This window comes from Tenrec ecaudatus, chromosome 10, assembly GCF_050624435.1.
Source record: "Tenrec ecaudatus isolate mTenEca1 chromosome 10, mTenEca1.hap1, whole genome shotgun sequence".
Taxonomy (NCBI): domain Eukaryota; kingdom Metazoa; phylum Chordata; class Mammalia; order Afrosoricida; family Tenrecidae; genus Tenrec; species Tenrec ecaudatus.
The window spans coordinates 36,315,774-36,337,746 of NC_134539.1; the positions used below are offsets into that span (position 1 = coordinate 36,315,774).

Consider the following 21,973-nt stretch of genomic DNA (forward strand, 5'->3'; position numbering starts at 1 on the left):
GGGCCGCGTGGGCCACCGTCGGACGGCGCCTCACGCGGCCATTGGCTAAGGAGGCCGGCTCGACGCCCCCACTTCCGGGTGCGCGCGCGCAGCTCCCCCCCCCCTCCCGGCTTTCCCGGGTCCCGTGACTCCCGCCAGACCGCGCTCGCCCCCCCGGCTCTGACTGCGCCCTGCCGCCCGAGGCAGCCCGGCCCGCCGCTGGCTGCGTTCAGCAAAGCCTGCGCGGACAGAAATACGCCGACGGGCGGAACCGGAGGGCTTCGCAGAAGGCATGCGGAAAGGCTGCCCTCATTTAGTTCCTCGTTCTCCCGCGAGCCAAAAAGGATCTGGCCTCTGAGGGAAGGCGCCCAACTTCCCGCCTCATCCCACCCCGGAAAAGTTCCCCTTTCCCTCGGGTCTGCGGCACAGGCTCCCCTTGGGCGGTGGGGTCGCTAACCGGTCCCCTCCTTAAAGCAGCTTTAAGGAGATCGGGCGGGGTGGGGTAGAGGCGAGGCGCTCTGCATATTCTGCAGTTTGCAGCTCTGCCCTCTTGAACTAATCCCGTTTTCTCTAGTCTATAAATCGGGAACTAATGAGAATGACCGGTGGCTGCTGGGTGGGAAGAAGATGCAGCAGTCCGCTTCCCTGCGAGGACAGCCCAGAAACCCTCTAAGGCAGAGGTCAGTCAGTGGGAGGCTGAAGAGGGTCCCCAGCAGACGACCAAGACCACCTCTACTCCGGAGTGAGCGTTACCAGGAAGATCTCATTTGCAGGGTCCGCTGGGATCTGTAGTCTTCCAGGGGAGAAGATTGCAGCCAGGAAGCATTTCTCCTAAATCCTCAATTAACAGGGTTGGACTACTCAAGCAGCATATTGGGTGATCCACCTCTGTCCATAAATGCTCACTGTAATTAAAGCCCAATGCAGCAGGTCTCAAGGAACAAACCCCAGAACGCACGCCACGGGAAATTCAGAAATACTACAGATCCAATGGAGATTTTAATGCCATATTTTGTCTTTGTAAGATGTGCTAGCAGAAAAGTGAATAAATAAAACATAAGTAGGGCTGATTTGAATAGAGAATACAGTCTTTGTATAGTCTGCTTCATGTCAAAAATTTTTTATTTCCAAAAATGTATGCAAGTAAGTACTCTGACCACATGAAAATTTGAAAACAACAAAAAGTTAACATCTAAATAAATGTGTTGGGACTGAAAACGAGATGTTCCTAAATACTAGAAAAACAAGGAAGTAGAAGCTGCTTATCAACTATTGAGGACCCCTTATGGTGCAGTGGACTGGTAACCTCAAGGTTGACAGTTCAAACCCGCCAACTCCCACATGGGAAGATGGGCTACCTGCAGCAACCCCAGTGAGCAGTTCTACTCTGTCGTATCCTGCCACATGAGTTGGAATAGGCTCAACAGCAGTGCGTGGTACTAAAATCCTAAATTAAATATTAGCAAATGTATCCCAGTACTTTACAAATAATTACACTCTGCACCTAAATCAGATTTTTTAAAGGACTTAAAAAACAACAACAACGGATGCAACAATGTTATTTTGAAGAAACAAAACTTTTTTCTCTAGTAGTTCAGGAGGCTAGAAGTCCAAATTCAGCTCTGTTGTTCTTGGTGTTAGGTACCATTGATTTAATTCCCAGTAACAACAATGTTTTAATGCAAAATAAATCATAATTGTAGCAAAACCCCCCAGGCATCCTAATAAGTTCTAAACAGCTGTCAGATGAAATTCAGTGCCCATTCTGATACCCACCCTGCCCTCGGTGATGCAATTGCCTTCATTGAGAATGCGTGGTGAGGGTAAAATGATAATTTCAAAGCAGTCGAGAAGCAACAGCTGTCTTTTCATCTTAATTTTGTTTTTAAAACTTTTATTGGGGGCTCTTACATCTGTTATCGCAACCATACATTCCTCCAATGTGTCAAGCACATTTGCACATATGCCGCCATCATCTTTTTCAAAGTATTCTCTTCCCACTTGAGCCCCCGATAGCAACTCCCCATTTCTTCTCCCTCCTTCCCCACCCGCCCTCTCTCATGAACTCTTGATAAAGTATAGATTTTTTTCCCCATATCTTACATCACCCTCCGTCGCCCCTCACCGATTTTTCCGTTATTCATCCCCCTGGGAAGGGGTTCTAGATTGATCCTTGTGATGATTCCCTTTCTCCTCCCACCCTCCCCTAACCCTTCTTGTTGGCCCCCAGGGGTTCATCTATCCTGCATTCCCTGTGTTGCGGGCTCTTATCTGTAGCAGTGTGTATGCTTTGGTCTAATTTGATTTATAAGGTAGAATTGAGGTCATGATGGGTGAAGGAAGCATCAAAGAACTAGAGGAAAGTTGTGTGTTTTATCAGCGCAATACTGCACCCTGACTGGCTAATCTCTTCCCTGTGACCCCTCTGTGTGGGATGTCTAATTACCTACAGATGGGCATTGGGTCTCCACTCCACACCCCCTCATTCACATTGGGTATGGTTTTATTCTGGGTCTTAGATGCCTGATACCTGATCTCATGGACACTTCATGATCACATAGGCTGGTGTCCTTCCTCCATGTGGGCTTTGTTGCTTCTCAGCTAGATGGATGGCAGCTTGTTTATCTTCGAGACCCCAGATGCTAAATCTTTTGATAGCCAGGCACCATCAGCTTTCTTCACCACATTTGCTAATGCATCTATTTTGTCTTCAGCGATTTTGTTGGGAAGGTGAGCATGACAGAATGCCGGATTGTTAGAACAAAGTGTTCTTGTGTTAAGGGACTACTTGAGTAGAGGCCCAATGTCCATCTGCAACCTTAATTCTTAACATATAGATAGGAGTTCATAGTTCTGTTCTCCTCTCGTCTTAATTTTGGTTTTTAAAGAAGCACAATGTAGAGTTACACAACCCTCTCAGCAATTGCATCAGCGATATCCCATTAGCCCTCCATAAACCTGGTTCTCTTTCTTCTCCCGGGACCCACTAGTCTTCCCTCCTTCCTCAGTACCCCATCTCTCCCCATTTCCTGCTTCCGTCCCTGTCTCTGGCTTTCTCAGTCACCAAAATCTTCTTTTTTGGTGTAAAAAACACATTTCTTTTTGTTTTTCTTACAACAATGGTGTTGTTAAATATTTATCTTTGTAACACATAATGTTCTCTAGTTTTATAGTCTTGTGTTTAAAAGAATCATCATTTTTACTGACGCATAATATTCCATTATATGAATGTACTAGTTTGTCTATCCATTACTCTATTATCATAGTTTCGTTTTTCCCCCATGATTTTGCTCTTACAGACATTACTGCAGCAAATGTAGGTGTGTACATACGTGTCTGTTCGTGCTGCGTTCTTTATCTCTTTAGGGTATATACCCAGCCTAGAGACTGCTGGATCATAAGGTATCTGCATTTGTTCCAGGAAGTGCTGTACTGATTTCCATAGTGGTTATAAATTTTACAGTCCTGACATTGGATTAAAAATGCCACCAGAAAACTATTACCATGAGACAAGTGCTACTTGGGTAAAATAGCCATAGAAGTATGTGTCCTCAAATAAAAGCAAGGCTGAAGGTAATGCAAAGATGCTAATAGTTTTTCTGGGTGGTGGGATTAAGGTTACTTTTCATTTGCTTCTTTTTTTCTACTTCACTGTATCCCCTTAAAAAATTAGTAGCTTGAACCTTTAAAAAGTAGTTGTAAGTATACATATATGCTTGTACCTCTGAAATTGAATATAATTTTTCTCCTGAAGATTAGAGACCACAAAAATTTTCTACAAGCTTCCTTTCCATTAAAAAACAAAACAAAAACAACCCCTAGAAGATTGCAAAAAACAACAGGCGAATCCAGGAGTCTTTTACAGAAAAAAAAAACCCAAGAGGTTAATCCAGGAATCTTTTTACAGAAATGGCCACCACAGGGAATTTTGCTCACAAAGTACAGCCACCCTGGGCTTGGCTCCCTCATTTGTAAATAGAGGGCAACAGCCCCTCCCCTCCCCGCCCCTGCCAGGACACCCCATTGTAAAGAGCGAAAGATAGAGGGAAGTTTTTGGTTGGTAACCTGTGGCTACTAGAAGCCCTGGTGGCCAGGTGGATAAGGCACCTGGCTGCTAACTGAAAGAGTCATACCTGCTCTGAGCGTGAAGGATGTGACAAGTGACTCCTAAGATTTACAGCCTTGGAAACCCCATGGGCAGTTTTCCTCCGTTGTAGGGTTGCTACGAGTCCTACCCCATCCACTGGATGCTTGGTTTTCCTACATGTGCACAGATACCACTGTTTATCGCTGCTAAACATTGTTTAGGGAAACAAAATGAAGAGGGCACTGAAGACCATAACTTAAGTTTGTGGGTGGTAGCAGGGACCCCTGTGGACTTGGATTTTTCTATTGCTGTACATCCCAATGACTGCACTTCTGGTTATTACATCAAAATATGGTCAACCACCTTCCCCACTTTGCCATTCGCTTCCTGGGATTTTCCTCACTGGAAAGCATGGAGCCCTGCCGCTGGGGTACTGCCCTGGGATTGGAATAGACTTCAGGGCAGTTTTTACTGGAAAGCAAGAGGCTGGAAGACAGTGACACCTTGTGGCCTTTATTGTGTACTGCCCACCACTATTTTTACAGGGCCGAGGAGCGACTTTCTATGGAACATTTTAGAAAGAGCAGGCTTTCTACTCCCATAAAGAGCTACAGTCTCAGAAACCCACAGGGACAATCCTCTCTGCCCTGCCGGGGTCGTGGACTCAATGGCAGTGAGTTTGCTTTTGGTTTGGAGGAACATTTGCCCGAGAGGACTTGAAGGAGTACAGCTTTAGACCCCCAAAGGAACAGCTCCAGAGTCAACTGAGGGCAGAGGGAGATGGGAGGAACATCTCCCAGGGACAGAACTGAGATAGAATATGAGAGAGAATTGGCTAGATGGCCACTGACTTGAAAAACAACAACAAAAAGAGCTAATCAGTAATACTTATTCCTACAACATATCCCAAGCAAGCAGGGTCATAATTTGATAACCATAAAACCAAATATTTGAAACTTTCCTTCAATCCACTTATCTGGCATAAGTACAACAAACATATTTTTCTGTTAACAAAATGATGTTATTTTCTGTGTTCAATCTAAGGGTTGATTCTATCCACTAATGGCCTGGTAGCACCATGACTTACCCCTAGGGCTGCTAACCAGAAGGTCAGCAGTTTGAATCTCTCACTGCTTTCTGCATGTGCAGTTGCCGTCTCAGAAATGCACAGGGAGTTTTACTCTGTCCTATAGGGTCACTATGAGTTGGAATTGACTCAAAGGTAGTGAGATTTTATTTTAACGAAATATTATACTTTAAGTTATTTGGATTTGTCTACCATGACTTTTTAAAAATTAATGATTTTATGGGGGGTTCTTACAAATCTTATGACAATCCATCATTCAATTGTACAAAGCACACTTGTACATAACTTGCTATCAACATTTCCAAAATGTTTTCTTTCTACTTGAGCCTTTGATATCAGCTCCTCTCCCCCCAACCCCTCCCCACCTTGTGAATCCTTGATCAATTATATATTGTTATTATTTTGTATCTTATACTGCCTGTTGTTACTTTGTTGTCTCCCTTCACCCACATTTGTATTATTCATCTCCCTGGGGGTGGGCTACATATCTAATCTTGTGTTTCCCCTTTCTCCTCCTTCCCCCCCACCCCCCGCCATGTCCTCACCATCCCCCTACCCTCATGATATCGCTACTTCCACTACTGTTCATGGGGGTTTTATCTGTCCTGAATTTCATGTGTCCAAGGTTCTTATCTGTACCAATTTGTGTATTCCGGGCTAACTGGATTTGTAAGGTAGAGCTGGGTCATGGTAGTGGGGGGGGGGGGGAAGCATTCAGGAACTAGAGCAGTGGTTCTCAACCTTCCTAATGCTGTGATCCCTTAATACAGTTCCTCATGTTGTTGTGACCCCCCAACCATAAAATTATTTTCATCACTACTTCATCATTGTAATTTTGCTACTGTTATGAATCGGGTGACCCCTATGAAAGGGTTGTTCGACCCTCAAAGGGGTCATGACCGACAGGTTGAGAACTGCTGCCCTAAAGGAAAGCCATGTGTTTGTCGGTACTATACTGTATCGTGGTTAAATCGTCCCTTCCTTGCAACCCTTCTGTGGGAGGGTGTCCAATTATCCACAGATGGGCTTTGGGTCTCCACTCCAACTCCCCTAATTCACATCAATATAATTGTTTGTTTTAGATCTTTTGATACCTGATAACTGATCCCGTTGATGCCTCAGGATCACACAGGCTGGTGTGCTTCTTCCATGTGGGTTTATTTGCTTCCCTGCTAGATGGCCGCTTGTTTAGCTTCAAGCCTTTAAGACCCCAGATACTATATCTTTTGATAGCCGGGCACCACCCACTTTCTTCACTACATTTGCTTATACCATGATTAAAAATAAAATCTTCTTTTACTATGGGATAATTTTAAGAGGCATGCTGATGCTAGATGAGTCGGTCCTGCCTCATAGCACCCTATGTAGAACAGTGTAAGAGAATGAAACACTGCTCCGTCCTGAGCCATCCTGACCATTGTTGTTATGTTTGAAGCCATTCTTGCAGCCCCTGTGTCAATCATCCCTTTGAGGGGCTTCTTCACTTTCTCTGGCCCACAACTAAGCATGATGTCCTTTCCCAGGGACTGGTCTCTCCTGAGAACATCACCATCATCCCCCAATTTTTAGATAGCCTTGTTTTTAACTGTCGTGGCTCGATAAATTAAATCAGCTAAATCTGATACAAGTTCAATGTTGTTTCCTACAGGAATGAATTCAGCTTTCTGGTCTTGAGACATGGAGCAAGCAGCACCTATCCTTAGCGGACCCCTCTGGATGTATATTTTTTTCACCCAAGAAGTTAGAATTTAATTGAGACCTGTTCTCCCCTCCTCTTGTACCAGGAGGCCAGTGTAACACGATCGATGATGCGGCCTATAGCCAGCTCCTTTCTACCTCCCCACCACTTGTCAATGGGGAGCTGCTTCTTGTTCCTTCTAAGGAGGCAGAGGTTCATGCTGAGTTCAGGCAGTGTCACAGGACCAGCCCTGTGATGGTGAGGTTTCCGCACCCCTCCAGCAGAGGGTGCTTTTGCAGACAGCTGCGTCTGGGGTGCTGGCTCACTGGTTGATTTGCAGGCAGTCTGCTCTGTAGGAGCCATGGTAGCAACACCCCTCACCTGCCTCCTCCTCCACCTGGAGCTGCGAGAGCTGGAGGCAGTGGTGGAGCTAGAGAGCCACAACTGCTTGGCAGGGCAGAACCCCCCTACTCTCATCTGAGTCAGGCCATTGTCCAAATGCTCTGGTTTTGTTTTTTTCTTCCCCAAGTAAAGAGGTGCCCTGGTGGCGTACTGCTTACACAGTGGACTGCTAAGCACAAGGTTGGCAGTTCAAAACCAAAAGCCGCTTGGACAGGTTGACTCGATAGTGGTGCATTTGGTTCTGGGTTGAGCTGATAAGACAGCTTTCGGACTTGTCGCTGGTTTCATGAAGTCACAGGAGCCTCTGACCCCCCCGAAACGAGTCCACTAGAATATGATGGGGCATAATGCGCCTGTGATGAGGGATGTGATGAGGGTGCCAACTGGCAGAGGTGGGCATGGGGAAAGCCCGGCTGGGGCAAGCACAGGCCTCCTGCCCCGCCCAAACATCTGCCACCCCTCTGAGAGAGCTTTGCCCCTGATCGGCTCAAACATAGGAGGGGTGCCCCAAAAAACTGATGCTCATTTGTTTTCTTGATGTGAGGGGCATAGTACATTTGGAGTTCATTCCATCAGGTCAGACTGCTAATCAAGCTTTCTACTTAGAGGTTCTGGAAAGATTGCGTAGCAGTGTGGGACAAAGAGGCTTGATTTGTGGCAGATGGGGCACTGGTTTTGTTGCTGGGACAATGCGCCTGCTCGCTAAGCCTTCTCAGTGAGCCAGTGTTTGGCGAAAAACAGCATGCTTCTCTTGCCTCACACACCTTACTCACCTGGCCTCACTTCCTTTTATTTCCGCAAATGCAGAGGGACGTGAAAGGACAGTGATTTGATGAAGGAAAAAACAAGGGAGGTGCTGTCAGCCATTCAAGCAGAGGAGTTTGAGAAGTGTTTCCAAGAATGGCATAGCAGATTTGACAAATGTATTAAGTGTAATGGAGAGTGCTTTGAGGGTGATAAGGTTGTTCTGTTAAAAAAAATAGCATAACTTTGAAAGAAGCAAAATCTGGATTTTTTTTGGGCGGGGGGTACCCCCTTGGTACAAGTCAAGCACGCTCATCCTTTACCAAACAGATGAGGGCAGGGCAAGAACATTACAAGGGCACCTTCCTCGCTGTCACTGATGGAAACTGGTGCCCCAGGTGCTCAGTCATTTTTTCCGTACTTTCTCTCTCTGCATTTAGCAGCCTCCACCCTTGGAGGCTCTGCCGCAGCAGGAAAACACTCGCTGTAAAGGGCTGGCAAGGGAGCAAGTCTGAGTGACGGACGGAACCCGCCACTACCTTCCAGTGAAGTACCATTCCTGTCTCCATCGCCACCCAGCCACCAAACTGCCCAGGAGTGCCACCTTTTTCTTCTCGTTGGCTGGCTTGCGGGTGCTTGTTTAATTCACAGGCAGACACTGACTGCCTCCAGTGGAGGGGGCCACAAGGCCCCAATTCTGGGCCCTTGTCTCTGAGCTTCTGCTCCCAAGTGGTCTTCACATGGTCAGGCATCTTGGCCCCATCTCTGTGTTCTGCCAGGCCTGCTTAATTCTCATATCTCAAAAGACAATTAATTTGAGGCACACCCCACACCAAGCCTCTTCATGAACAATAACAAAGACAAGCAGTTCCCAAATGGGATTGTGACCACCTGCATCTTAAAACTGAACGTACTGCCTTTTGCCATTGAGTCAATTCCGACTCACGGTGACCCTATAGTAAGTAAAGCGTAGAACCGGACCTCTTCACAGCAATTTTGAAAGCCCCATCTTTCTCACACAGAGCGGCTGATAGATTTGAACTGCTGACCTGGCGATTTCCAGTCTCACACATAACCCAGTGTACCACCAGGGCGCCACACTACCCTCTGTAGCAGTTAGGCCTTAGAGCTCACACTGCAGGGCCCTGGGGGAAGACACAATTCAATCCATCAGAGAGCCTCTCCCCTGGGCTGTGCACAGAGAGTCACTTGGCGACTTCCCGGGGCTGTTCCCAGGAGCCGCCCATCTTCAGGGCAGCCCCGGATGGCAGAGGCACAGAGAGAGATGGCATGGGGGGGGGGGGGGGAACAGCAGCACACTGCTCGATAGCACTGTTTCGATTCAGGTTGAGAGCTATACAATACAGCAGAAGTCATCCACTCAGATGCCGACAGAGCACAGGCTGTTGATAATCTACACGGGTTAAGGTCGCCGGCATGGACCCGTGGCCTTTCTGTCAGGCCTTCAGAAGCCATCAGTGGAATTTGGGGTTAACTGAACAATACTCAGTTCTAATGGGCTCCTTGGCATGTGAGAAGGTGGGCCTAGAGTCTCCAGGTTCTGTGGTTCAAGAGAAGCGGAAAGTGTTGGTTTTCTCTGCACAGTTGTGACAGGAATGGTCGTGTGGCTCCGTAAGTAAGGGCTGTGGTGGCAAATGGGAGTCTGCGGGCATGCATGGTGTCGGTGCGTGGGGCCCCAGGAGCCAGTCACTCTCGCCTCCCCGCCCCCCCAGAGAGGCTGTCTCTCCAGCCTCCCTCTTGGCTGCCCCCAGGTGGTCCACCTCTCGGCCTCCTAAGATGACTACCAGCCCTACCTCTTTCTGATGTTCCCTCAGCCCACAGGAAACTCTCCTCTCCTGGGGTGCTACTCTCCCCTTCTCTCCTAGCTCACCATTTTTCTCCAGGCCCGGCGTTGAGCTGATGTGTCCGTCTGGAGTTCTTCCCGTGCCCAAGGGGACTGAGGACTCTTTCAGGCACCTCGAGTTTCCTGGGGAGAGCAGAACTTTCCTCATGCCTAGCCCGGCCGCAGGGGTGGTGTGGCATCTCGAATCCTGCGTTCTCTTGGCTTTGCCTCTTGCCCTCCTTGATAACAGACACGTGTGCAGACGAGTAGCCCGGGAAGGCGATGCTCTAGAATCTGCTCCGCTGAAACGATGACCCCTGCGCCCCCCTCCACAGGTCCCACCTCAAGACCAGTCTCCCACACCCCGGGGTCCTTTGACTCAGAATGGCTCTGAAACCCAACTGGGGACACGGACATCCCGGGTCTGTGTTTGGGGTTGCTGGGAGGTGGCCTCCTCTTCAGACTTGACGGGAGATGGTCGCTGCTTTCCCTCACTCCATTTTTATCAACACTGTCGAGACTTGGCAACGTTTGAGGAGTGTGCCTGGGGCACTTTCTCCAGTTTCTAGAAATCAGATATAGAATTATCTTGATGGACGTGGAACGTGGACTTTGTCGCCCCCTCCCCCCACCCAATTGGTTGAAACATTAGGGAAGACATTGGTGGAATTAATGTGTGGGCTTCTGGCTCTGCTTTGATTCCCCAACTGGATTATTTCCCAGCCTCCTCCTCTCTCACCACAAGTCCTCGGCCGGCTCAACCATGTCCTGGCGTCACCATAAGCAAAACACCACCACGTGGATGGCTTTGAGCACAAAGGCTGACTACCGTTTGCGTGTGGGCAGTGTGGTGGTCTCCGTTGGCTCCAGAGAGGCTCCTGGCTTTGCTCTGCCAGTGTCTCGTGGCCCCTGGCTTTTCGACTTGTCGAAGGAGCCTCACCTGCTGTATGAAGGTAAGTCCAATAGGGCTGCTACCAAATCATGGAAGCCCTGCTTGACACACAGATACCACGTGAGGCTCCCATGTCCCGACTTACCCTCCATCCAGGCCTAGACACTTCTGAAGGCCGGGTGCCCTTTGCTCTCAGATTCACAACATGCCAATCAGAAGGGGACACGTGTGTTTACAACCAGGGAATGTGTGCATTGGGGATGTGCCCTTTCATCATACTTCTTCTACCTATCCGCTGAGCAAACCATGAGGGAGCTGGACTCTGGGAAGAAGAGCACAGCATCAGGACTGGAGGAAGACTCACTGACAGCCTGCGATATTCAGATAACACAGCTCTGCTGGCAGAAAGAAGACCAAGCACTTACCGAGGGAGTTCAAACAGATGTTCCCAGCTGGACCAGTGAGCAACATTATGATCCGTGGAGGAAAGACTGAGGTTGCTAAAGGTTTTATTTGACCTGGCTCCACAATCAACACACCTCAAGTAGCAGTTAGGAGATCAGACAATGTACTGCCGCGGGCCATCTGCTGCAAGAGACCTGTCTGACGCGGTACAAAGCAATACTGTCGCTTTGAGGACCAAGATGTGTCTGAGCCAAAAGCTGTGATGTTTTCCAGGCATGTCACATGCATGGGAAGCCCGGACTCTGAGTAAGAAAGACTGAAGAATTGCTGCTTTGAATTCTAGTGCTGGGGAAGCATCTTGAATATCCGAGAGGGTACCCAAAACAAAAAAACAACCCACACCCCCCAAAAAACAATGTTTTTTTTTCAGAGCTATGTATTCAATTTTTTTCTTTCTTCTTTCTTTCTTTTTTCCTTTACAAAAACAACTGTATCATCCTCAAAGTACTCTCCATTACACTTAATACATTTGTCAAATATGCGATTCCATTCTTGGAAACATTTTTCAAACTCATCTGTGTGGATGGCTGACTGCACCTCCCTCACTTTCCTTCACCTCTTCTACACTGTCAAATTGCTGTCCTTTCATGTCCCCCTTGATTTGAGGAAACAAAAAGAAGATGCCCAAAGTAAGGTCGGGTAAATAAGGTGTGTGGGGCAGGTGAGGCATGCTGTTTTCTTGCCCAAAACTGGTGCATGGAGATGGCTGCATGAGCAAGTGCATTGTTGTAGTGGCAAAACCAGTCCCCTGCCTGCCACAAATCAGGCCTGTTTTGTCACACACTGTTATGCAATCTTTTCAGAACCTCTAAATTGAAAGCTTGATTAACAATTTGACCTGGTGGAATGAACTCCAAATGCATTATCCCCCCTCACATTAAAAAACAAAACAAATGAGCATCGTCTTGATCTTTAATTTCACTTGGTGAGCTTTTTTTTTTGGCCAGGTGATGATTGGGTCGTCTACTGGCTTGTCTGATGCTTGCTTTCAGGGTCATAAGAAGAGCACCATGTCTCGTCACCAGTAATGACCTTGGGACAATGTCTGGGTCGCTTCAGAGCTGTTCTTTCAAAGCACGGCATGTTTCCACTGGACACCCCTTTTTTTCTGGTCAGTCAGAACCTGAAGCTTCAATTTCACAGCAACCCTTCTCCTTCCCAAATCTTCAGTTAAAATTTGCTGCCCCGAGTGCCCAGGTGGTCCAGATAACGTCCCCATCTCCTCAGTGGTTCCTGTCAGTCATGGTCTTGTAGCACCAGTGCATGCATTTTGTCAACATTTTTGTCCATTCAAGAAGTTGATGGACGTCCAGAATGAGGTTTGTCATTAATCAATATTTCACCTTTTTTGAAATGAAAAAACCACTCGTACACTTTTTTGGAGTTTTTCCCACGTCAGCTGTGTTCAACATCACAACAGTGTCTGGGGCATTTCTCCCATGTAGAAAAGAAACACAGTTTCACAGCTGCATGCGCTTCTCTTAAATTGGCCACCACAAAAAAAGAGGTTCAAGCAAAACTGCTTTTACAAAAAGTTCACGGTGACCACAGAGAACTTTCCCAGGCGATGCCACCGGGTGCACTAACTCAGAGTGAGCTGCTTGGCGCTTGCTGAGTGGGAAAAATGTGTACTGGCCTTCACCCCAACTTAGAGTCTGCCCCTTTCTTTTATTTCCACCCAAATCCACAAGGCCTAAAGAAACCATTTACAAGGTCAAAAATGCCTCTAAAGATTAGCCGATAAGGGGTAGGGAAACTAGAGTAGGGAAAATGGAACAACCAGTGCACAATCAAAGAGAAAGTGGCCACATTGCATTAAAAAAACCTCAAAACAAAAAAATGGAAAACAAAAAAACCATAACTAACACTGAAATTGTCACACAGGAGCCTGTTTGTGGTGAAAACTTTCACTGAAACCACAATAAAATATGATAAAAAAATCCACAGAGCCTTTGTTTGTGAAGTAATTTTTACTGATGGTTTTTTTGGCAGGGTGGGGTGGGTAGGGGTGGGGGGAAGGTGAGCTGAAGGGAAGAAAGAGGGCCCACGTCATTGCAACAGCAAGACTGAAATGTTGGCGGGCTCTCTTCTTTCAGTCTTTCCTGCACGTTGCCTTGACTCTGGACCACTGCTCCCGCCTCGCTCACCCCTCCCTCCCGGCCCTCCACATTTCAAGCCTCTGGAATGCAGATTGGGCGGTACTGGACTGCCCCATTGTGCTAGGAGGAGGGGTTCACTTTGCACTGCTCTGTAAGACAAACATTGGCATCAAGCTTACAAAGCACCTTGCCCGCTGTCCACTCGAGCCCCTGTGGCCCGGAGCCAGCCCTGGGCGAGGCATCAGGCTTGTGGTACAGATGAGAGACCGGAAGTCCAGAGAGGTTCGGTGAATCGGCTAGGGCAACACAGCCAGAGATGTGGGGGATCAGAACTCTGCACCCCGGCCTTTATGAATCTGAGATCTGACCCAGGGCGTTGCACGCAGATGGGCTCTGTAAGCATGGCCACGTGCGTGGGTTCTGGTCCGGGCAGTGCATGAGACACACGCCAACCAGCCGGCCTCGGGGTCCATGCGACCTCTTGGCCCCTTCCCCAGGCTTTCCTGTTTCTTCCCCTGCTGCCTGGCCAGCTCCCCCTCCTGCCCAGTTGGAGCTCTACAGCCAGCACAGAATGCCTGGCCCGGGTGCAAAACCAACGTGCAGGGCCCCTTGTTCCAGAGGTAGTGAGTGCTTCAAGCGGGTGACAGCAGAGCACGAAGCCAAACATGGAGCTCCCCGTCCTGCCACCCTTGAAAGGACTGCCTGAGTGGCCTGCCCCCGAGTCTGGCCCCTGATTGAGGAGGTTACCCGCGCCCCCCCCCCCCCCGGAAACATTTCCTGATGCCCCATACAGGGTGAGGGGTGTGTTACATGTGACCGTGATTTCTTCCTTTCTCACAACAGGCCGGGCTGTCCACGAGCTGGCCGATGGGGGTGTGGACAGGCAGCAGGCACCCTCCATGCCAGGACTTGAGACGCTGCTCCTCGCTGGGCGCTCCACCTAGGAGCTGTTTGTGCACTCGGAGAGTCTGTCCGGGAACAGAGTCTGTCCCTGGAATCGGAGTCCAGTTCCCTCCCTTTGCGGGTCCCACACCAGTCACGCAGCCTCAGTTTAGACACTCATCCTGCTCTTAAACAAGCCTCAGCCCAAATGCCCAGCTCCACCCAGCAGGGCCTGGTGCCCTGGGGAACATTGAGGAAGCAGAATGCAACCCCCGATCTCCGGGAGCTCGTGGACAGGAAGCCAATGCCCTCAGCGAAGGAACGAGAGAACGAGGGTATCCTTGGCAGGGCAGCTCGGACGCAGTCTTGGAAGGGGACCGAGAAGGACAGGAAGGCTGAGAAGGCGCTGCAGCGTCCCCCACGATGGAGGGGTGCACGGTCTCGCGGCTGGGGCCGCCCGAGGTGGGGCTGGGAGGGCTGTGGAGCTTCTAGGTTAGTCAGGGACATTTTAGCTGCACGTGCTGGGAAACAGGCACAGACATTCCTGGGGGGCTGCCTTGGACTCAGCTCCCAACTCACAATGAGCTCACGCAATAGAGGCTGCTTCCTAGAACTGCACCATTCCCGCGAAGGCTGCCCGATCCCACACGATCCCTGTGAAGATGCCTGCTCCCACAGGATGTCCCCCAAAGGCTGTCCAATCCCTTGCTATCGCCATGGTCAGTGGTAACAGGGCCACTGTGGCCTACAGCGTTTTCCTTGGCTGATCTTTGGAAGTAATTAACCAGGTCTTTCTCCCCAACTTGAACTAGAACCAACTTAGGCAACACGAGTGATTTACTGCACGATTAGAAGCCCAAGAATCCAGGGAGGCCTGAGGAGCCCAGCTTGGGAAGGCCAGTGGGCTGCTGCCCTTCTGGAGAGTAGGGACCTGGGGGCTCTCAGACCACCCAGGCCAAGGCCAGCTCCTGCCCTGGCCTCCCTCCTGCCAGCAGACTCGGTGCCTCTACACAGAGGAACCCCGGGGAAGGGGTGTGCTGCCCAGCTGGAGTCAGACTCCCACCCTGGAGGTCAGAAGTTGATCTGCAGGGCAACAGGACTGTAGGTTCCCCGTCTGCAGAAGCCAGGGGGCGGAGTTTCTGGACGAATGGGGAATACTGAGTCAGCAACACAAAGGTAGGTGGCCCCCAAGTCTCCCAGCAGAGGACCATAGTGGGTGTCCCCCAAGTCTCCCAGCAGAGGACCATGGCACCCCCACCTTCCCTGCTCTGTGGGACGAGGAGGCATGGAAGACGACAGTGTTTCCCCCCTTTTATTCATAAAAACAAATTTGCAACAATGTATTAAAAATCGATACCATGCAGTAGGGGTAAGAGAAAGTCCTCATGTACATTTGATTCTGGCAGTTCCGGTCTCACTGATTCCGGAGCCTCTCGTCCTTGATGGACAACTGCCTCGGGCTGGGGCGTCTTCAGGCGAGTCCGTGTGTGTGCCATGTGTGAGGACCGTTCTCTAGCTCGGGTCACTTCTGTGGGCCCCGCTAGTGGCAGGGGAGGGGGCCGTGGAGAGAGAAAACCAACTACCAGGACGAGCCTAGCGCGTCATTAAGACAGAGTGTACTTGGTGGGTGAACCTAGAGAACTGCAGGTTCAGGGGTCACGCACGAAGGGTCACAGACGCACACGCGAACCTCCGACAGGCCAATACTTTAGATTGTTTTTCCTGCTATGTTAGAATAATATTTCTACAGGTATGTTGTGTGGGTGTATGTGTGTGTATGGGTGCGCGCGTGGGTGTGTATACATTATGTACAATTCACGGTCTTTTTCCCTTTGGAAAACGAATGTGTGTCCTTGGAATTGAGCCTGGTTTGGGTGAGACCAGAAAGCAAGTAAATACTGGTAGTACACAGTGAGTCACCACACCGGTGTTTCGTGCCGAGGACAGAGAAGGATTTCCACGTGACCTGTGGTTAACTTCTTTTTTCCCTCCCCCTCCCCCTAAAAGCTACAGTACCCCCATCACCTCTCTCCAGGGGTGGGGGAGGGGAAAGCTATCCTACGTGCCGGAGGGTGCTGTGACCTGCGGACGGTGGTTAGGTTCCGAGGACCCTTGGTGAGAGCAAGTGTGTTCCTGACAGCGGTGGTCTGGGAAGAGATTATTGCCTGCCTGGTGAAGCTGCCGTTGGGTTTCTGTCGGGGTGAGCCGCTGGCGCGGTGTGCAGACGTCCCGGACGCCTTCCCCGCTGGCCTTCCTCTAGCCCAGAGTGAGCCTGCATAGGCCCGTCAGGGAAGCCAGTGGGAGCCGAGCTCCGGTGGGGGGTGGCCTGGGTGGAGGGCTGTGCTGGGGGCTTCTTTCTCCGGCCACTCAGCTGGCTGAGGGGCTGAGGGTCACAAGCCCACGAAGTACCTCACAGGCCAGGGCCCACTCAGTTTGGTAGAAAGCTTGTTCTGGACCAGATCAGGTTCCGGTCCTCAGAGTGGCCCTGTGAGGTAGGCAGGACAGGTGTTATTTCAACCCCATTCCCTAGAGGGAAGCTGAAGCTCAGAGACACACGAGTGGCCAGCCCCAGGTCACGCTGGCAGTCAGCAGTGGTGCCAAGGAGGGCCAGCACCCAGGTCTGCTCAACCCCCAGGGACTGAGTCACAAAGGAAGCCCCAACTTCTAAATGGGCACCTGGGTGCCGACTGGCCAGTCCCGGAGCCCCCAAGGGGAGAGCTCACTGGCCCATGTGGACGGAAGGTCACCTCCCAGAAGCCACAGGAAGCCCCCGGCCAGCAGCTCTTTTCCCCGAGGACAGCAGGGATGTCTTAGAAGAATGCCCCCCTGGGCCACTTTGGTCAGAAAGGAAGTTGGTGAGGTGAACAAAAGCCAGCCAGTCCGTGGGCCCTTCTGAGAGGTTAAAGTGCATAACTTTGTTTTATCGAGTTTGTGGGAGCAGACATTGGGTGACTCGCTCAGGTGCGCCCCTCCCTCCCTTTATGTCGAGAACACCTGCTGTGAATACAAGGACGCGGCCAGCATGTGCGTGCATGCTGGGTGGACTGTGGGGAACACTGCAGCGTGGGTCTGCAGTCAGGCGCCCTGAGCCCCCACGGTCCCAGAATGGGTGTTGCTGTGTTGATGGGGGGTGGGCATTGATCAGAGAGTAACCAACATCTTCCCATGGAGGCCCAGGCATCTGACTGCCTGCCCACCGGCCCTCCCTCCTGCCCTGCTGTACCTGTCCGCAGGTCCTGCAGACTCCCCATCCCAGGTGTGGCTGGGCTGGTGGCTGGGGGTCTGCAGCCAGGGACGTGTGTGCAGAGCACAGAGGGGGTTTATCCAGAAGCTCTTTGCCTCCCACCAGGTTGCATGGGCCCCTCTGCTGTGTGACTTCTATAGCCGGAGTCCCAGCGACTCCCTCCTTGTCTAGAATGTTCTGTTTCTGCCAGTTTCCGACATCCCCACGCTGCCTCATGTGCAGTTATTAAAGAAGACATTAACTCCATCCTTCTTTGTAGAAGAATAAAAACTTCACCAATAAGGCTCGAGGTCAGGTGCCAAGTCCCCCCGTCTGTCCACCCAAGTGCCCTCCGGGAAGCCCCTCGAGGCCAGCCATGTGCCAGCTCTCTGTGACCAGAGCCAGCAGGGCTCCTGCAGCGGACGCCTCTGCTTGATATGGTTCTGTCATGGGGGAGGCCCCGGCCCCTGGCCCCCTGCCCTTACAGGCCCGAGACCATGACTCGGAAGGAGGGCGGCACGTGTCTGTGGCGGGGGCTGGCCGTGGGGCTGACGCAGGGGCTGACACAGCTGGCGTCCACGCCTCCGATGGACGGGAGGTAGGCGTGGTGGAGGATGGGGAGCTGCAGGGACAGCCGGCGCTGGATGCTGTGGGGGGAGAGACAGGGAGAAGAGAGAGAGTGGGGGGGGGGGGGTTAGTGGAGGCTGTCTGGAGGTGCTCAGCAGAACAATCATCTAACCACTCAGCCGCCTGCCGGTACCTAATGAGGGTCTCCGGGTGCCAGCCAGGGCCTTAGGAGTCTCCAGGCAGACCACAGTGAACAAGAACGACAGTCTCCTTGAACTCAAGGCCAGGCTGTGGAGGCGGATGTAACAATCCTCAAGGAGCCCTGGTGGTGTAGTGGATGCAGATGGAGCTGTTAAGTTCAAAGTCAGCAGTTTGAACCCATAGGCTGCTCCTGTGGAGATTCACAGCCTCGGAAACCCCGGGGGGTGGGGGGGCAGTTCTACTCTGTCCTCTGGGGTCACCAGGGATTGCACTCAACCCGAGGGCACCAGGTCTTGTTTTCATTCTGATTGACATGACAGTAGGACTAGGAACAAGGTCATTGCCACAGACAAAGGCACTTCTCACTCCCTTACCACCTGAGTCACTTGGTCTTCAGCTAAGTCCTGAAAGGTGCTGTCACTTCTTGACCTGGCTTCAGACCCCTCATTTTAATTGGTGATAGTTTATTGTGCTAGCCTGGCTGATAAACACAAGTGGGATTAATTGAAGGACGGAGAGATAAATGGCTCTGTGAGCCTTGCCCTTCTTGTCTCTCACTCTTTGATCATCTGATCAGTGTGCGGCTGCCTTGCTTACTCTGTGCCTTAATTTACAGGCTACACTATCTGTGGGATGCCTAGCCGGTGGACTGTGTGGCTGTAAGTTGAGGTCCCTTTAAGCCCACATGACTGGAATGTAGATCTCTGGAACTGGGGACCAACAGTTGGTGACCTGCCTTGCTGTATATATATATATATATCCCAGCTCTCTCTACAGAGGAGGAGCTGGCAGCCCTCAAGACTTGAAGGACTGCTAGTGTCTCACAACTCTCTCAGGGGAGTGAGTTGCACTGAGCCATTTGTACTGCTTTATAATTTAACTGTTCACTTCTTGTATTATATATCTATCTGTGTATAATTTAACAGTTCATTTCTTGTGTTATATATCTATCTTTATAAATATATATATATAGAAAATTACTAGCAATCTGGTTTTGTCTCTCTAGAGAACCCTGTCTAACACAGCCTTGATCATTAGCAACTAGTGGTATCTTGGCAGCACTGGGAAGAGGCAAGTCCCACTTTTATCACAATCCATACATACAGCAATTGTGTAAAGCACATCTGTACATCCATTGCCCTCATTTTCTCAAAGCATTTGCTCTCCACTTAATCCCCTGGTGTCAGGTCCTCATTTTTTCCCCTCCCTCCCCACCTCCCTCCTCCCTCATGAACCCTTGATAATTTATAAATTATTATTTTTGTCATATCTTGCCCTGTCTGACGTCTCCCTTCACCCACTTTTCTGTTGTCTGTTCCCTAGGGAGGAGGTCACATGTAGATCCTTGTAATTGGTTCTCCCTTTCCAACTCACCCTCCCTCCACTCTCTCAGTATTGCCACTCACACCCCTGGTCCTGAAGGGATCATCCGCCCTGGACTCCCTGTGTTTCCAGTTCCTATCTGTACCAGTATACATACATCCTCTGGTCTAGCCAGATTTGTAAGGTAGAATTGGGATAATGATAGTGAGGGAGGAGAAAGCATTTAGGAACTAGAGGAAAGTTGTATGTTTCATCGTTGCTACATTGCACCCTGACTGGCTCGTCTCTTCCCTGAGACCCTTCTGTAAGGGGATGTACAGTGGCCTACAAATGGGCTTTGGGTCTCTACTCCATACTCCCCCCCCCCATTCACAATGATAAGATTTTTTGTTCTGCTGATGCCTGATACCTGATCCTTTCGGCACCTCGTGATCGCACAGGCTGGTGTGCTTCTTCCATATGGACTTTGTTGCTTCTGAGCTAGATGACTGCTTGTTTATCTTCAAGCCTTTAAGACCCCAAACACTACGTCTTGTGATAGCCAGGCACTGTCAGCTTTCTTTACCGCATTTACTTATTCACCCGCTTTATCTTCAGCGATCATATCAGGAAGGTGAGCATCATGTAATGCCAATTTAATAGAAGAAAGTATTCTTGCATTGAGGGAGTATTTGAGTGGAGGCCCAATGTCCTTCTGCTAACCTTAATACTAAACCTATAAATATATGCACATAGATCTATTTTCCTGTCCTCCTATATAAATATATGTACATATGTCCATGCTAAGGTCTGTCTTTAACAGACTTTCAGTGTCTGTTAGTGTCTCTTTTTCTCTCTAAGTGTCCCCCACCCCTCCCCTGCCTCCCCCATGCAGAGTAGAACTTGGGTTTTTAACACTCCGACTTTGGGAGACAACTGCCCAGTCCTGCCTCCCAAAGTGCCTCTGGGAGAGTTTGAATGGACAGCTCTCCAGCTAGTGTTTTTATGTCACCTGAGCTCTGGGCCTGTGCTGCTACTTCCCCCTAAAGCACTGATGGGAGGCACTTAGGTGTGTCTTTGCACTTGATGGTCCCCTGCAGGGAATATTCTCCACTTCCCGACCCCCAAATTGCTTTTCCTTCAAGATTCAGAGTCAGTGTCATCCTCGGTGTGCTGATGTCTTCAGAAAGTGAGCTCCACCCCCCAGGCCCCTCACCCCCCTCAGCACACAGAGAAGAGGCCAGAAGGAAACCAGGGGCCACCTGGCCAGGGCTGGGCTGGCAAAGAAACAGCACTGCCCACAACAGCAGTGTTTGTCCACAGACATGCAGGTGAACAGAAAATGGCCTGTCTGTGTCAGGGTACTCAGCCACAGAGAGAAACCCAGTCCCTACGCATTCGGCTGCATCCACCAACCTTGAAAACACGATGTGGAGCGACAGAGGACAGACCGACAGTCACAGGAGGACAGAGAGGGTAACAGTCATCCCATTCCTCTCCCAGATCCAGACCCAAACTCGCTGCCATCGGGTCAATGTCGACCCTGTAGGACAGGGAAGAACTGCCCCTGTGGGTTTCTAAGACTGAAACACAGGAGCAGAAAGCCTTGTCTATCCCCCACCTTGGGGTGGCTGGGGGTTTTGAACTGCTGACCTTGCGGTCAGCAGCCCAACACAGAAGCCGGATGCCACCGGCGTTCCCTCCATGGATGTGCAACTGCATTGAGATCGGAGTTTATGGATGGTTCCTGGGTGGGCGGGAGTCACTGCGTAGGGGCAGCAGAGTCCTGATAAAGGGGTGGAAGATTTTGGAGAAAAGAACATGGTGGTCATATAACGTGAGGAACATGACCAGAGTCACTGAGGTGCACGTGCGAAATGTGTTCAATTGGCAAGTGCTTTGGTGTGAACATTTTGTGCGCGTATGCGCGCGCACGCGCGCGCACACACACACACACACACACACACACACAGAAACCCCATTGCCCTGCTTGAAAGGAAAGGAAGTCTCTCTCTCTCTCTTACACACACACACACACACACACACACACACACACACACACACAGCAGCTAGCTAAATGGAGTCATTCTGACTCCCTAGTCGCTGCCATGCCCACTCTACTCATCAGAGTCTTGACAACTGCAGGGTCAGTACGTCACCCTGACCATTGGACAGACTGCGTGCGGGGACCATGCTGGAATAGCCACTCCCCTGCCCCGCCAGAGCCCCAGCAAGCGGCTGTGGCCAAGCTGCGTTCTCGGAAGGAAGGGACTGCGTTCTTGTCACCCTGAGTGCCTTCTGCCACAGAGCAACCCTCGGTGACGGGCAGGGCAGCACAACAGCGTGTCCGAAGATGCCACCTTTATGGTAGCAGACAGCCATCTTTCTCCCACGGAGCGTCTGCTGGGCTCAAATGTCAACTTGGCAATTAGCAGCCGGGTGCTTTGATCATTGCACCACCAACCAAAACAAACTCACTGCCTTTGACTTGATTCCGGCTCACTACTCAGGGATCTGAGACC

General features: G+C 50.4%; 1 protein-coding gene across 1 annotated transcript in view; it reads right to left on the reverse strand.

Moving 5' to 3' along the window:
- Nucleotides 1-17,862: 17,862 nt before the first annotated feature.
- Nucleotides 17,863-21,973, reverse strand: part of GABBR2 (gamma-aminobutyric acid type B receptor subunit 2) — a 408,186-nt gene continuing 404,075 nt past the window's right edge. Inside the window, exon 19 of the mRNA XM_075558989.1 lies at nucleotides 17,863-18,028. Coding sequence (XP_075415104.1) covers nucleotides 17,863-18,028 — 166 coding nt within the window. The remainder of the gene's footprint in view (nucleotides 18,029-21,973) is intronic.